The following is a 17,416-nucleotide window of genomic DNA, read 5'->3' as shown; positions in this document are numbered from 1 at the left end:
TCTTCAATTCATTTGCAATAAAGACCAACAAGCCGTTTGCCCTCCTAATTGCTGCATCTGTATGTTAACTTTGTGTTCCTCATATGAGCGCACCCAAGTCTCCCTGAACATCAACACTGACAGGCTTTTCACCTTTTAAAAAATATTCTGTTTTTCTATTCTTATGATCAAAGTGAATAATTTCACACTTCCCTATATTATACTCCATGTGCCATCTTGTTGTCCACTCACTCAACCTGTCTATAATCTCTTTGCAGCCTCTGTGTCCTCCGACTTAATATCCTCTCCAGCAAGTCTGCCTACTTTGATATCTGTAACATAGCCGGTTTCTGTCCCCAGTTTAGCTGATCAGCTGTTTAATCCTCATTCATGCCTTTGCTATCTCTAGACGAGGTTCTATGTTCTCCTGGCTTACCCCTCACCCCTGTAAACTTCAGCTTATCCAAAATTCTGCTGCCTGTATCCTAACTTCCACCAAGTCCCATTCATCCATCTGCCATGTACTTGCTGACCTACATTGATGTTGAGTCCACCCATGTCTCAAACTTAAAATTCTTATCCTTACTATCAATTTCCTCCATGGCCTTGACCCTCCTTATCTCTGTAACTTCCTTCAGCTCTACAAACCTTTATGTTCCTCCAATTCTGACCTTTTGCACACCTCTAAATGCTTCACCATTGACACCCATGCCTCCAGTTACCTAGGCCTTAAACTCAAGAATTCCCACTGTAAACCCCGACGCTTCTCCTTTAAGATATTCTTTAAAACCAACCTCTTTGACTAAGCTTTAATTTCCCCTCCTTTATGTGGCTTGCAGTCACTTTTTTTGTTTTGGTAACGCTTCTGTGAATCGTTTGGGGTCAAGAGGTTATACAGAACCAAGTTATTAACTCAGTCAATTTGTCTTTTTTATAAAGAGCAGCTTAATTTAATGGCCCTAGCACTAAAGTATGTAATTACTCCAGATCAAACTGAAATCCCTGTGTTGATCAAGTTCCTGTATTTGAGAAGGATGTGCAATCAGTAGCTGAGGAAGTTAAGAATGGTATCAGATTGAAGGAAAAAATACACAATGCTGCAAAGATTAGTGACAGGCCAGAAGATTGGGAAAATTTTAGAAACTTGCAAAGGATAACTAAAAAAATCATTTAGAACATGGGCGGCACGGTAGCACAGTGGTTAGCACTGCTGCTTCACAGCTCCAGGGGCCTGGGTTCAATTCCCGGCTTGGGTCACTGTCTGTGTGGAGTTTGCACATTCTCCTCGTGTCTGCGTGGGTTTCCTCTGGATGCTCCGGTTTCCTCCCACAGTCCAAAGATGTGCGGGTTAGGTTGATTGGCCGTGCTAAAATTGCCCGTTAGTGCCCTGAGATGCGTAGGTTAGAGGGATTAGCGGGTAAATGTGTAGGGATAAGGGGGTGGGGCCTGGGTGGGATTGTGGTCGGTGCAGACTCGATGGGCCGAATGGCCTCTTTCTGCACTGTAGGGTTTCTATGATGATTTCTATGAACATTACAGCGCAGTACAGGCCCTTCGGCCCTCGATGTTGCGCCGACCAGTGAAACCAATCTAAAGCCCATCTAACCTACACTATTCCAAGACTGGAGAACAAAAAATCTGACAAATATAAAAACAGACAGTAAAAGCTCCTAAAAATATATAAAAAGGGCAAGAGCAGTGACAGAGCATTGGTGACTTAGATGAGACTGGGAAACGATAGAGACTTTGAACTAGTATTTTGTACCTGTATTCACAGTACAAGACAAAAAGTATCCCAAGAATAGTTTATAAATTAAGAGACAAAATGGAAAGAAGAACTTTAAAAACTATCATGATCACCAGAGAAAAAGTTTTGTTTTATTTGTTCATGGGTGTCACTGGCTAGACCAGCATTTATTGTCTATCCCTATTTGCCCTTGAGCTGGGGGTGGTGAGCTGCCGCCTTGTACTGCTGCAGACCAAGTGGTGTAAGTGCATGCACAGTGCTGTTATAGAGAGGGAAGTTCCAGGATTTTGACATGGCAACAGTGAAAGAATGGCGGTATATTTCCAAGTCAGGTTGGCGGGCGACTTGGGGACCTTGCAGGCGGTGATGTTCCCAGATATCTGCTGCCCTTGTCCTTCTAGGTGATAGAGATCATGGGATGGGAAGTTGCTGTCAAAAAAGCACTGGTGAGTTACTGCACTGCATCTTGCAGACGGGACATACTCCTACCACTGTGTGTCATCGGTGGAGGGAGTAAATGTTGCAGGAGGTAGATGGGGTGCCAATCAAACGGGCTGCTTTACCCTGGATGGTGTCGAGCTTCTTGAGTGTTGTTGAAACTGCACTCGTCCAGGTAAGTGGAGAGTATTCCATCACCCTCCTGACTTGTGCCTTGGAGGTGGTGGGCATGCTTTGGGGAGTCAGGAGGTGAGTTACCCACAGCAGAATTCCCAGCACCGGATACGGATGCTGTAAACTTTATTAAAATAATTTATTCTTGTATTTGTGGTCCCTTGACTCCTCAACTGCTGGAAACGGCCAGTGCTTTCTACAGGAAGAGGAAGGGGTACTTCAGCCCCTCCAACATGTTCTGGTGTTCTTTTTTTTATCACTTTTGAGCTGTGAATGTTGCTGGTAAGGGCAGTGTTATTGTCCATTCCTAATTGCCTTTGAAACGGTGTAGCGAGCCTCTGCCTTCTTGATCTGTTATAGTCCATGTGGTGTAGCTTGCTGCTTTTTTTCTGTAGTGATTGAGCGCAACACTCTTGTGTAGCTTGTAAGGTCAGCTTCCATGGAACATAGGAGATGGCCATTCGGCCCCTCAAACCTGTTCCACCATTCATTGCTAATCTTCTACCTCAACGAACAAAGAAAATTACAGCACAGGAACAGGCCCTTCGGCCCTCCAAGCCTACATTGACCATGCTGCCGACTGAACTAAAACCCCCTACCCTTCCGGGGACCGTATCCCTCTATTCCCATCCTATTCGTATATTTGTCAAGATATGTCACTATCGTATCTGCTTCCACCACCTCCCCTGGCAGAGAGTTCCAGGCACCCACCACCCTTTGTGTAAAAAAAAAAACTTGCCTCGTATATCTCCTTTAAACCTTGCGCCTCGCACCTTAAGCCTATGCCCCCTAGTAATTGACTCTTCCACCCTGGGAAAAAGCTTCTGATATCCACTCTGTCCATGCCCCTCATAATCTTGTAGACTTCTATCAGGGTGCCCCTCAATCTCCGTCGTTCCAGTGAGAACAAACCAAGTTTCTCCAACATCTCCTCATAGCTGATGCCCTCCATACCAGGCAACATCCTGGCTCTCCAAAGCCTCTGCATCCTTCTGGTAGTGTGGCGACCAGAATTGAACACTATATTCCAAGTGCAGCCTAACTAAAGTTCTATAAAGCTGCAACATGACTTGCCAATTTTTAAACTTAATGCCCTGGCTGATGAAGGCAAGCATGCCATATGCCTTCTTGGCTATCTTCTCCACCTGCATTGCCACTTTCAGTGACCTGTGTATATGTACACCCAGATCCCTCTGCCTATTAGTATCCTTCAGGGTTCTGCCATTTACTGTATATTTCCTATCTGTATTAGACCTTCCAAAATGCATTACTTCGAAGACATTTTCCTGCACAGTCCCATATCCTTTGATGTCCTTAATATCTAGAAATATATCGATCTCTGTCTTGAATATACTCAATAATTGAGCCTTTACAGCCCTGTGCGAAAGAGGATTTCAAGTATTCACCACGCTGTGATTGAAGAAATTCCTCTTGCCTCAGCCCTGTTCCAGCCCCCCCCCCCCCCCCCCAAAACACGGGGAACATCCTTCTCTCATCTACCCTCTCAAGCCTAATAAGAATTTTACGTCATTCAATGAGATCACCTCTAATTCTTCTTAATTCCAGAGAAAAAAGGCCCAGTCTCCACAGTCCTCATATAACAATCTCGCCAACCCAGTAATCAGTCTGAACCTTCATTGCACTCCCACTGTGACAATTATATCCTTCCTTAAATAAAGAGACATAAACTGCATACAATGCTCCAGGTGCTGTCTCATCAAAGCGCTAGACAACTGCAGCAAGACTTATTTTCCCCTATACTCAAATTTCCTTGAAATAAAGGCTAGCATACAATTTGCCTTCCTAACTGCTTGTTGAACCTGCGTGTTAGCTTTGTTACTTATGAACAAGAACACCTTTGTACATCAAACCTTCCCAGTCTCTCCCCATTTAAGAAATACTCTGAATTTCTGTTTCTCAAATCAAAGTGAATACCATATATAATATATATTTTAATCAGCAAATTACTGTGGATGCTGGAATCTGAAACAAAAACAGAAAATCTCAGCAGGTCTGACAGCCGCTGTGGAGAGAGAATAGAGCCAACATTTTGAATCTGGATGACTTTGTCAGAGTTGGATAACTTCACATTTTTTCACATTGTTTTCCATTTGCCATGTTCCTGTCCACTCACTTAGTCTGTCTAAATCTTCTTTGCATCCTCCTCGCAACTCCCATTCCCAACAAGTTTTGTGTTATCAACAAACTTGAAATATTTCATTTGGTCCCCACATCCCAATCATTGATGTAGATTGTGAGTAGCTGGGACTGAAGCACTGATCCTTGCAGTATCCCACTGGACACAGCCTGCCAACCTGAGGATGACCCATTTAGTCCTACTCTCTGGTTTATGTCTTTAACCAATCCATATTGAGAGACTAAGTCGGTAAGGATTATGTTCACTGGATTTAGAAGAGTGAGAGGGGATCTCATAGAAACTTATAAAATTCTAACAGGGTTAGACAGGGTAGATTCAGAAAGAATGTTCCCAGTGGTGGCGGAGTCCAGAACTAGGGATCACAGTCCAAGGATAAGGGGTTAACCTTTTAGAACTGAGATGAGGAGAAATTTCTTCATTCAGAGGGTGGTGAATGTGTGGAATTCACTACCACAGAATGTAGTTGAGGCCTAAGCTTTGTCCGATTTCAAGAAAAAATTAAATATAGCTGTTGGCACTAAGGGGATCAAGCAATATGGGAGGAAGCGGGGATCAGGATATTGAATTTGAAGATCAACCATGATCAAACTGAATGGCGGAGCAGGCTCGAAGGGACCTACCTCATATTCAAGAAGAAGGAGGAGGTGTATGACATGCATAGGCAGCTGGGATCAAGTGGATCCCTTGAGTATAGAGGCTGTCAGAGTAGAGTTAAGAGAGAAATCAGGAGGGCAAAAAGATTGCTTTGGCAGATGAGGCAAAGGAGAATCCAAAGAGCTTCTATAAATACATAATCGGCAAAAGAGTAACTAGAGAGAGAGAGTAGGGCCTCTTAAGGACCAACAATGCTCTAGGGACTAAAGGGATCAAGGGCTATGGGACGAAGGGGGAACCGAATATTGAATTCTATGATCAGCCATGATCAAAATGCAATGGCAGAGCAGGCTCGAAGGGCTGAATGGCCTACTCCTAGTTTCTATGATGCTATTACCCCTCAATCCTGTGCCTTAATTTTTCATCTTCGCCTCTTGTGTGGAACCTTATTGAAAAGCTTCTGAAAATCCAAATACACCACATCTGCTGGTTTCCCCCTTATCTGGTAATGTCCTCAAAAAGCTCCCAAAAGGTTTGTCAAATATGACTTCCCCTTCATAAATCCATGTTTTCTCTCCAATCCTGCCATTATTTTCTAAATGTACAGTTATCCCATCTTTTATTATAGATTCTAGCATTTTTCCGACTACTAATATCAGCCTATCAGATCTATGGTGGGATTTGAACTTGTGTCTCCGGAACATTAGACTGGGCCTCTGGATTACTTGGCAAATAACATTATTGCTAATCTACTGTCACCATAATCAATTAGATCGTGGTCGATATGTATCTGCACTTCATTTACTCAGCTTGGTTCAGTAATCCTTAATAAGCTCTATAACAGTCTGTCAGTTTTGAAATTGTCCCCCTGTCTCATCAGAGGTGAGTGGCACCCATTGTATGAAGAAGTGTTTCTTGATTTTACTCTTGAATGACCTAACTCTAATTTTAAGGTTATGTCCCTCTGCCTCAGAGCGCCGTGGTCACGGGTTCAATTCCAGCCTTGGGTGATTGTCTATGTGGAATTTGCACATTCTTCCTGTGACTGCGTGGGTTTCCTCCGGGTGCTCCAGTTTCCTCCCACAGTCCAATTTTGTGTAGGTTGGGGGGATTAGCGGGGTAAATGCGTGGGCTTACAGGGATAGGGCCTGGGTGGGATGCTCTGTTGGAGAGTCAGTGCAGACGTGGTGGGCCAGAAGGTCTCCTTCTGCACTGTAGAGATTCTATGATTCTAATTTTATGTACTTGTGGGAATATTTGCACTGTTCCATCTTCTCATTTCATTCTATCATATCAGCCCGTAATCGCTGTTGTTTCCTATGTTATTTTGTTATTTGTAATTCCATCCTGCATCCTCTGTAAAGACTCAGTATCCTTCCTGTAGTATGGATTGGCTTGATTTGATGCTGGTTGTATTTCGAGAGAGAGAGAGAGTGCATGCATGCGTTGAGTGGCACTGGTCAATGTGTGTGTGTGTGTGTGTGTCGAATTGCAACATGGGAGCAATCGGATCAGCTGACCGGTACCTATTGGTGTGTATTCTCTACAAGCTCAGCAACAGCAGTCTTTAATCCCCTGGGTGTGGTCTGTTCGCTTATCCCTTTATCACTTTTACCTTTGACCACTTGCCAGCATGTAGATTTTGATCACCTCCTGACTCCCCAAAGCCTGTCCACCATCTACAACGCCCAAGTCAGGAGTGTGATGGAATATTCCCCACTTGCGTGGATGCGTGCAGCTCCAACAACACTCAAGAAGCTCGACATCATCCAGGACAAAGCAGCCCGCTTGATCGGCATTCCATCCACCACTTTCAGCACTCACTCCTTCCACAGTGATAGCAGTGTGCACCATCTACAAGATGCGTTGCAACTCACTGCAGCAAATCTCCTTTGACAGCACCTTCCAAACCCACGACCTCTCCCACCTTGAAGAACAAGGGAATGGTGACCTAGATGTTTCCCTCCAAGTTACTCGCCATCTTGTTGTGGAACTATATCGGCGTTCCTTCACTGTCACTGGGTCAAAATCCTGGAATTCCTTTCCTGGTGGCACTGTGACTTACATGCAATACATGGAAGACTGTTCACCACCATCTTCTCAAGGGCAATATGGGAGGGGAATAAAAATGTTGGCCTAGCCAGTGACGCCCATTTCTCATTAAAAAATCATAGTCTCAGCTTCAGTCACCAACTGCAGCATTGCACAGCCTGATGGCCCTCTGATCAACAAGTCAGTAATCAGAGTAAATAAATATAAAAAGCATAAAGCGGAAAGTTGGGAAGCTTTTCAAGCAAAGGGAAATGGATAAGTAGTTAAAGGGAAATGAAGCCTCCACTCACAGGGGAAGTATGGGGGGAATGGGATTGATTGCTATTGTTCTTTCAAAGAGGTGGCACAGACTCTATCGGCCAAATGGCCTCCTGACATGGACCATTCCATGATCTGATGAGCAATACTGTGGGGGAAAGTGATTTTCTTTGAAGTGCTATTGCTGAAAGATGCTCATGCAGCTCTGTCCCTCTCAGAACACGCGTGTACTAATTGCTGTTCTTGTTTGTCTGTTTTCTCCAGGAAGAAAGAATCTGCCACAACCAAAAAAGACCGTGTAACTCACTGCCTGACCATATGTGAAAACATAGTTGCACAGTCTCTGAGGTAAATTAATTGCATTTTAATATTTGTTGAATTTTTTTGCTCCTGGGTTACTCTGCATTTGAAATGACCCATGATTTTGAAAATGACCCACTTAACACTCATCGATATTGTTTCCACATTCTTGTGTGAACCTGGGAATAAATCTCTGGTTCTGCTGCATCCAGAAGAGTTTAGGAGTTTTCTTACAAAAAGAACAAAATAGTCAATAATGCGACGCAGATGAGCAGAGTGATGGGGGAAAAAAATTGAAAGCCAAGACAAAGGTTTACGCTAAATACATAGTCAATATATAGTAAACTGAAAGGATGGCAATAGGGAATGCAGAGGTTCGGGAAGAAGTTTAAAAAAATTAAGAAGCCAAGCCAATGTAGGAAAGTAATCAACAAAAAACATAAAAATGAATTATTATTCTACTGACACAAATAAAAGGAAAGTCAGTATAGTGATCTGGCCATCAAGGGATAAACTCAGATAATGACATAATGAATAATTAGTTAGCTTTTGCGTTTACCCTGGAGACCAACAATGTTGCTGCGGCATAATTAGAAGAGATCAAAAAATCTAAAGACATTGAAGACAGAAATGAGAGGAGATAATTGATGAGGCAACCAAACGGAGAGGATGGATGCTATTTCCAAATGGACATAGTGTAGAAATAGTGAAGACTCTAAGGGAGTAGTGCCAGAGAGTTGGCAGCAACTAATGTTATCCCTATATTTAAAAATGGTGATAGAATAAAGTCCAGGGAACTTCAAGCCAGGTAGTTTCATATCTATTACATCTCTAATCACATAACAAAAGAACTTCTAGATATTGAAAATATAGTAAAGAATAGTCAGCACATATTTCAAAAGGGAAGGTCATCCCTGACCAATGTTTGAAGAAATAACAAAAGAGTAGAGAAGGGTACTACTATAGTAGGCAATGTATTTGGATTTTCAAAAGGTCTTCAATGAGGTATTGTAGGGGTGGACTCATGACTAAGGCCTGAGCATGTGGAGTCAGGCTGGAGATAGCAGAATGAATATTAAGTTGGCTACAAAACAGAAAACAGAGTAGTAGCTAAGGGTGGCTACTCAGACTGGCAAAGGGTGGGAAGTGGTGTTTCGTAAGGATTGGCGCTGAGATCACTTTGCTATTTATAGTAGATTTGGTCTCTGGACTCAAATTTACAAATTTGCAGATGACATTTAAATTGAGAGGTATGATTAATGTAGAGGAGGATTGTGATCAATTGCACAAAGATACTAATGAAGTTGTAGAATTAGTGTTTAATTGGCAAATGAATTTCATTACACAAAGTGTGAGATGGTGCTGAGAAGACAACAATTACAGCTTATGATCTTCAGGGAATGTCAAATTAAAGAGAGCTATATTTTAGCAGTGCAATAATATGCTGCATGCGTGTACAAAACCAGCATGGTCTGAGCAGGATCGCAAGAGAATTTACCTTATTTGCTTATTTACCTACATTTGGCAAAGCCTCAACACTAACATTCTGATCTTTGTTTTCTAATCCTTCCACGGCTGCATCCTCCCTTATCCCTGTAACCTCTGCCAGCCCTGCAATCCTGAAGAGGACTGTGCATTCTTCCAATTCTGACCTCTTGCGCATCCCCAATTTGCTCTGTTCCACCATTGGCAGCAGTGCCTTCAGCTGCCCAGACCCGAGACTCTGGGATTCCCTTCTGCCTCTCTACTTCTCCGTTTTCCCCCTATAACGGGGCGGCATGGTGGCTCAGTGCTTAGCACTACTGCCTCACAGTGCCAGGGACCCGGGTTCAATTCTGGCCTCGGGTCACTGCCTGTGTGGAGTCTGCACACTTCATGTCTGCATGGGTTTCCTCTGAGTACTCTGGTTTCCTCCCACAGTCCAAAGATGTGTGGGTTAGGTTGATTGGCTATGCTAAATTGCCCCTGGTGTCAGGAGATTAGCAGTATGTGTGGTTATGGGAATAGGGCCTGTGTGGGATTGTGGTCGTGACTGGAATGGTTGACGAGGGAAGGGCCGTGGATGTCGTCTATATGGACTTTAGTAAAGCGTTTGACAAAGTCCCTCATGGTAGGCTGGTGCAAAAGGTTGGATCTCATGGGATAAAGGGGGAGGTGGCTAGATGGGTGGAGAACTGGCTTGGTCACAGAAGACAGAGGGTGGTAGTGGAAGGATCTTTTTCCGGCTGGAGGCCTGTGACTAGTGGTGTTCCGCAGGGCTCTGTATTGGGACCTCTGCTGTTTGTGATTTATATAAACGATCTGGAAGAAGGTGTAACTGGGGTGATCAGTAAGTTTGCGGACGACACAAAATTGGCAGGACTTACAGATAGTGAGGAGCATTGTCAGAAGCTACAGAAGGATATAGATAGGCTGGAAATTTGGGCAAAGAAATGGCAGATGGAGTTCAATCCTGATAAATGCGAAGTGATGCATTTTGGTAGAAATAATGTAGGGAGGAGCTATACGATAAATGGCAGAACCATAAAGGGTGTAGATACGCAGAGGGACCTGGGTGTACAAGTCCACAGATCCTTGAAGGTGACGTCACAGGTGGAGAAGGTGGTGAAGAAGGCATATGGCATAGAACATAGAACATAGAAAGCCACAGCACAAACAGGCCCTTCGGCCCACAGGTTGCGCCGATCACATCCCCACCTCTAGGCCTATCTATAGCCCTCAATCCCATTAAATCCCATGTACTCATCCAGAAGTCTCTTAAAAGACCCCAACGAGTTTGCCTCCACCACCACCGACGTCAGCCGATTCCACTCACCCACCACCCTCTGAGTGAAAAACTTACCCCTGACATCTCCTCTGTACCTACCCCCCAGCACCTTAAACCTGTGTCCTCTCGTAGCAACCATTTCAGCCCTTGGAAATAGCCTCTGAGAGTCTACCCTATCCAGACCTCTCAACATCTTGTAAACCTCTATCAGGTCACCTCTCATCCTTCGTCTCTCCAGGGAGAAGAGACCAAGCTCCCTCAACCTATCCTCATAAGGCATGCCCCCCAATCCAGGCAACATCCTTGTAAATCTCCTCTGCACCCTTTCAATGGCTTCAACATCTTTCCTGTAATGAGGTGACCAGAACTGCGCGCAGTACTCCAAGTGGGGTCTAACCAGGGTCCTATAAAGCTGCAGCATTATCTCCCGACTCCTAAACTCAATCCCTCGATTAATGAAGGCCAGTACGCCGTACGCCTTCTTGACCGCATCCTCCACCTGCGAGGCCGATTTAAGAGTCCTATGGACCCGGACCCCAAGGTCCTTCTGATCCTCTACACTGCTAAGAATGGTACCCTTCATATTATATTGCTGCTTCATCCCATTGGATCTGCCAAAATGGATCAGCACACACTTATCCGGGTTGAAGTCCATCTGCCACTTCTCCGCCCAGTCTTGCATTCTATCTATGTCTCGCTGCAACTTCTGGCATGCTTGCCTTTATAGGACGGGGCATAGAGTATAAAAGTTGGGGTCTGATGTTGCAGATGTATAGAACGTTGGTTCGGCCGCATTTGGAATACTGCGTCCGGTTCTGGTCGCCACACTACCAGAAGGACGTGGAGGCTTTGGAGAGAGTACAGAGGAGGTTTACCAGGATGTTACCTGGTATGGAGGGGCTTAGTTATGAGGAGAGATTTGGTAAACTGGGGTTGTTCTCCCTGGAAAGACGGAGGATGAGGGGAGACTTAATAGAGGTGTATAAAATTATGAAAGACATAGATAGGGTGAACGGTGGGAAGCTTTTCCCCGGGTCGGTGGTGACGTTCACGAGGGGTCATAGGTGAAGGGGGGGAGGTTTAACATAGATGTCAGAAAGACATATTTTACACAGAGGGTGGTGGGGGCCTGGAATGCGCTGCCAGGCAAGGTGGTGGAGGCGGACACACTGGGAACGTTTAAGACTTATCTAGATAGCCATATGAACGGAGTGGGAATGGAGGGATACAAAAGAGTGGTCTAGTTTGGACCAGGGAGCGGCACGGGCTTGGAGGGCCAAAGGGCCTGTTTCTGTGCTGTATTGTTCTTTGTTCTTGTTCTTTGTATAGGCTCGATGGGCCGAATGGCCTCCTCCTGCACTGTAGGGATAATATGATTCTATGAAGACGCTTAAAGTTTACCTCTCTGTCCAAGCCTGGCCTTGAATGATATCTCATTACATGGCTTTGTGATAATGCTGCTGTGTGCTTTATAAATCTTTATTTGTGTATACCACAAGCAGAGCTAAGCCGGGAAAAATAAGATGTAATATAGGGACAAATACCAACTTTATTCCCCCTAACTTTGCCTGCTTGTATTTTTTTTTTCAGGAATTCACCGGAATTTCAGAAGTTGTTGGGGATTGCAATGGAAATGTTTCTGCTGTGTTGCGATGACGCAGAGTCCGATGTTCGGATGGTAGCAGATGAATGTTTAAATAAAATTATTAAGGTAAGTTTGCTTTTTGACTGCTCTGCTGGTGCAGCATCCTAAATGTCAAGTGGGAGACTTCAATGAGAATTGGGATTTGTTTCCTGTACTTGCAGAAGGTAAAGTTGTGTATGCATGTGTGATATCAGAGTTGCTCTTCACTGACGATGGGGGCAAGCAAAATAGGGTTGTTTTGGGTCAAAAATGGTAAAAGAGTGGGAGGTTTTGATATATAATGTGGTGGAGATTTTAAGCCTTAAGTGCACAGGTATGGATAAGAGAATTGTGATGTGAATCTGTGCCTTGAGAATGATGCTCGACTAACCAGAGTGAGCGATGACCCATTTTACATGGATAGGGCGGCACGGTGGCAAAGTGGTTAGCGCTGCTGCCTTACTGCGCCAGGGACCTGGTTCGATTCCAGCCTGGGATGACTGTCTGTGTGGAGTCTGCACGTTCTCCCCGTGTCTGCGTGTGTTTCCTCTGGGTGCTCCGGTTTCCTCCCCCACAAAGATGTGCTGGTTAGGTTGATTGGCCATGCTCAATTGCCCCTTAGTATCAGGGGGACTAGCAGGGTAAATATGTGTGGGGTTACAGGGATAGTTGTGGGTGGGATTGTTGGTGGTGCAGGCTCGATGGGCTGAATGGTCTCTTTCTGCACTGTAGGGATTCTATGATTCTGTGTGCAGTATTGGTCCCCTTATTTGCGGAAGGATATATTGGCCTTGGAGGGAGTGCAGAGAAGGTTCACCAGGTTGATACCGGAGATGAGGGGTGTTGATTATGAGGAGAGACTGAGCAGATTGGGTTTGTACTCGTTGGAATTTAGAAGGCTGAGGGGGGATCTTACAGAGACCTATAAGATAATGAAGGGGCTGGATAGGCTAGAGGTGGAGAGATTCTTTCCACTTAGAAAGGAAGCTAGAACTAGAGGGCACAGCCTCAAAATAAAGGGGGTCAGTTTAGGACAGAGTTGAGGAGGAACTTCTCTCAGAGGGTGGTGAATCTCTGGAATTCTCTGCCCAGTGAAGTGGTGGAGGCTACCTCGTTGAATATGTTTAAATCACGGATAGATGGATTCCTGATTGGTAAGGGAATTAGGGGTTATGGGGATCAGGCGGGTAAGTGGAACTGATCCACTTCAGATCAGCCATGATCTTATTGAATGGCGGGGCAGGCTCGAGGGGCTAGATGGCCCACTCCTGCTCCTAGTTCTTATGTTCTTAAATCATTAATTTGTCCACTCAGCTAAACTGTCACCATGAAAAGACTCGAGTGAGACTCATTTTCTTGTAAGGAGATGAAAAATATGTGCGTGTGGGGGTATAGGGGAATGTAGAGGGAAGAGAATGTAAGGAAATGGTTAGCTTGCAGAAATCAGAGGACTCGTTGTAGGATGTTGATGGTGTGCTGTTGAAACCACTCATTGTCAAACTGCTTTTATAGCTATTGTGACTGAGGCCAAACAGTGACGAAACATTTTGATTCATTGGCACCTTTTCGTTATCACAACAGTTCAACCCCCCTCGCTCGCTCCCTCTTTCTGTAATTTTGATTTCACTATCCCTACCGTGTGTTCGTGCTCCCACAGGAAAAGATAGGGTGAAAACAGGGGGGTGGGTGGGTGTGTAATTTTGTTTCACTCTTTCATGTATTTGGCCTTGCTTGCCTTTGTGTATGTTTCGTTTTTCTGTCCACGAGGACTTGAATTTCAGCATAACCTTGTGACATGCTCACTGGTTTAGATACCTACCCCCATCCTACTCCGGAACATTGGTCATCCCTGAACTAAGCTGCAATTCCCATCAAAAGTGGCCAGAAGAAAGGAAGTATAATCGCAGAATGTTGGTTTGCTGGCCAAGGTTTTCACAAATCACTCATGTTTTGGTGCTCTTATGCTGTTTAAATCACTTGAGTACTAAAATATGAAAGCCAGTAGTTTGGATGGTTCTGCACAATTCTGTGTGGAGTTTGCACGTCGTCCCTGTGCTTGCGTGGGTTTCCTCCGGGTGCTCCTGTTTCCTCCCACAGTCCAAAAATGTGCAGGTTAGGTGCATTGGCCATGCTAAATTGCCCCTTAGTCTCCCAGGATGTGTAGGTTTGATGGATTAGCCATGGAAATATGTGGAATTACACATAGGCCCTGGGTGGGATGCTCTGTTGGAGAGCCGGTGCAGACACGATGGCCCGAATGGCCTCCTGCACCATGGGTATTCTGTTATTCTATTTAAATCAGTTTTCTGATTTAATTTAAAACTGAACGGTTTGCTTCCACAACCTATACGTTGTACAAAAGTAGCAAGCTGTGGATTGTTTTATATCTGTGACACATGTTGCAGTGGCTATCATCCAGGACAATGATGCCTGAAATTGAGAATCTGAATGAATGGTCAAGGCGGCCTATCGAAGACATCATGAGTATGGGAAGAATGAATGAGAAAATTAAATAATAATCACACAATTGTGATGCCAAACCTGGTGTTTGTAAAAAGCTGAGGATCGTGGCAGGGAAATCGTGGCAGGACTGAGGAAATTCTGGGATGAAGAAATGAGTTGGAGATTGAGCAAGAGGTCTCATTTCAATGCAGTGAGGATGCTGGGAAGAGGAGGAGAAGCAAAGAGAACGAAAAATTCTGCTTCGGGACCTTGATCTCTTTAACCTGTTTGCAACTGTATTTGGAAAAATACAGTTCCATTGGAGCAGTCATCTGCTAATATGATGAAATTTGTGCTGCTTGCAGTTTTAGTAAGAAGTCTCACAACAAGGAGCGCTGCTCCTTTGTCAGGTGAGATGAAGGAACAGCGCTCCGAAAACTCGTGATTCCAAATGAACCCATTGGACTTTTAACACAGTGTAGTGAGACTTCTTACTGTGCCCACCCCAGTCCAACACCGGCATCATCACATCTTGCAGTTTTAGGCTGTGAAGTGATGCTAAATGAAAATGCTTAAAATATATACCTAAGCCGTTCATGTTCCTTTTTTGTTTTAACAGGCCCTAACTGACTCAAATCTGCCTCGGTTACAACTAGAACTGTATAAAGAAATTAAAAAGGTTGGTAAGCGATCCGAGAAAGGTTTTCAATAAACGTTTCTAAGAAGTAATTATACATAACAAAGCTTTTGTTTGGTGAATTTACTGTAATTATGTGGGATATCTGTGGGATATTTTTAAACCAGGCTTCACAGATAGCTACTTGGGTTGGATGCATCATCGTTTTAAAAAAAATTGAACATCTGCTTTTTAATTACCAACTAGAAAATTGGAGAGTGATTTTTCGTGCTGACCAACATTGTCTTGCATAAAATAAAAGCAAAATACTGTGGATGTTGGAATCTGAAACAAAAACGGAAAATGCTGGAAAATCTCAGCAGGTCTGGCAGCATCTGCGGAGAGAGAATAGAGCCAAAGCTTCGAGCCTGGATGACCCTTCGTCAGAGTTCTGACAATGGGTCACCCAGACTTGAAGCATTGGTTCTATTCTCTCTCCACAGTGTATCCATTGTTGTAACACTGATGGAAAAGCAGCAACCAGTTTGTGCACAGCAAACTCCCCTGAATGGCAACGCGATAAGGAGAAAAAAGTTGATCTGTTTCAGTAATGTCGGTTTAGAGATTGTGTTGTCCAGGAAACCGGGAAGAACTTCTTCAAAATAGTGTCATGGAATCTCTTAAGTCCACATGAAAAGGCAGACTGGATTTCTGTTTTAGCGTCTCACCCGAAAGATGATGCCTCTGTCAGTGCAGCCAGTTCCTTAGTACTGCGCTAGAATGTCGGTCTAGATTTTTGTGCTCAAATCTCTGCAGTGGGACTTGAACCCACAATCTTTTGAGCCAAGGGCAAGGCTGCTACTAACTAAGCCACACCTGATGCATGCCTATCCCTAGTTCCCCTGAGAAGGTGGTGGTGAACCACCTCCTAGAACTGCTGCAGTCTGTGTGGCGAAAGTGCTCCCACGTTGGTGTTTGGTGGGGACTTCCAGGGTTTTAACTCAGCCATGATGAAAAAAATGATATGCATCACATCAAGATGGTTTGTGAATGAAGGGAAACTAGGCGATAATGGCCTTCTCTAGGCACCCGAAGCTGCTGTTTTTTGTTGGCTGAGGTCTCTGATTTGGGAGATGCATAGTGAAGTTACTTTCTGTAAGGTATGAAGCGCTGCTTGAGCAACTGTTCTTTCCCCCTCAATTTCACAGAATGGCCCATCAAGGAGTTTACGGGCTGCACTCTGGAGATTCGCTGAGCTGGCTCACCTTGTTCGTCCACAGAAGTGCAGGTCAGTTGTATATCACATATGTCTTGTCTGGTAATTTTCTGCTGTCTTCAAGCTGGAAAGCTGTCTCAGATTTACATTACCCAGGACTCTTTCCATTCAAATCAGTCTTAATTTGGCTGTTTTTAAAATGTTTAGTTTATGTAGTGCGAGGCAATTGCTCCATAGGTTGAACACGTTACCGAGGTTTGTTAGCGTGGGAGCTGATTTTTTAAATATCATTTGATACCTTGGGATTCATGATCTTCAGTTATGCCTGTAAATTTAACACCCATTTACACTCAGCATCTACTCCAAGCTAGCTTGTCAAGTCTAATAATGTTTGCAGTATCTGCTGTGTAATACAAAATTGTTCAAGCCGTGACTACAATGATTAAGATCATAACTTCAGGCCTGTGTGCAATTTGAGGGTATTTTATCCTATACGTTCATTGTTAATCCTTCAGATCCATGAGCATTCTGCAGCTGAAAGCAACAAAGAGGCAGAACATCTTCGTTGCTTGTTGCCAAGGGTACGGCTAAAGCGAGATTCCTCACTTTGTACTTTGCTCTCTTCCCTTTCCGCACCTTCGCAATCTTGCGATAAGGTTCCTGGTCTTTCAACACCCACTGCCGCAAGACTGCTGGGATTGGGACTGGGCAAGTTACAAAGTCAAACACTCTTATTTCCCTATGTTTCCAAACGTGCCAAGCTGCCACGGTGTCTGTGTCAGGCAGTGGGTTTAATGATGAAACCAAATTTGCCAAGCCATTTGGCAATTCCCAGTGCAGATGTTTTCTATTGCAAATCATCTTGCTGAAGACGCACTATAAATTCTTAATGCTGAATGTTATGAATTTTTTTGAAAACTGTGTAAATTAATCATATTTTGTAATATCCTTCAGCTGGAAATTTAAACCGGAGATATTAGACTTATTCCTTGGTCCGTCCTTCTGTCGTCAGTGGGGTAAAATTGTTTTTTTTTCCCCCCACATCTTCCCA

The 17,416-nt window shown here is 44.2% G+C and overlaps 1 protein-coding gene across 5 annotated transcripts in view; it reads left to right on the top strand.

Annotated features, from left to right (window-relative positions):
• Positions 1 to 17,416, top strand: part of htt (huntingtin) — a 222,177-nt gene that overhangs the window by 13,163 nt on the left and 191,598 nt on the right. For all 5 annotated transcript variants that reach the window (XM_078215138.1, XM_078215136.1, XM_078215139.1 and 2 more), the window contains exons 2-5: positions 7,665 to 7,748; positions 12,058 to 12,178; positions 15,153 to 15,212; positions 16,358 to 16,437. In XM_078215138.1, the coding sequence (XP_078071264.1) occupies positions 7,665 to 7,748; positions 12,058 to 12,178; positions 15,153 to 15,212; positions 16,358 to 16,437 (345 nt within the window). The remainder of the gene's footprint in view (positions 1 to 7,664; positions 7,749 to 12,057; positions 12,179 to 15,152; positions 15,213 to 16,357; positions 16,438 to 17,416) is intronic.

The sequence above is a fragment of the Mustelus asterias genome, chromosome 6 (assembly GCF_964213995.1).
Source record: "Mustelus asterias chromosome 6, sMusAst1.hap1.1, whole genome shotgun sequence".
NCBI classification, from domain to species: Eukaryota; Metazoa; Chordata; class Chondrichthyes; order Carcharhiniformes; family Triakidae; genus Mustelus; species Mustelus asterias.
Note: the sequence above shows the minus strand (reverse complement) of the source record. Positions and strands in the feature narration are given on the sequence as shown.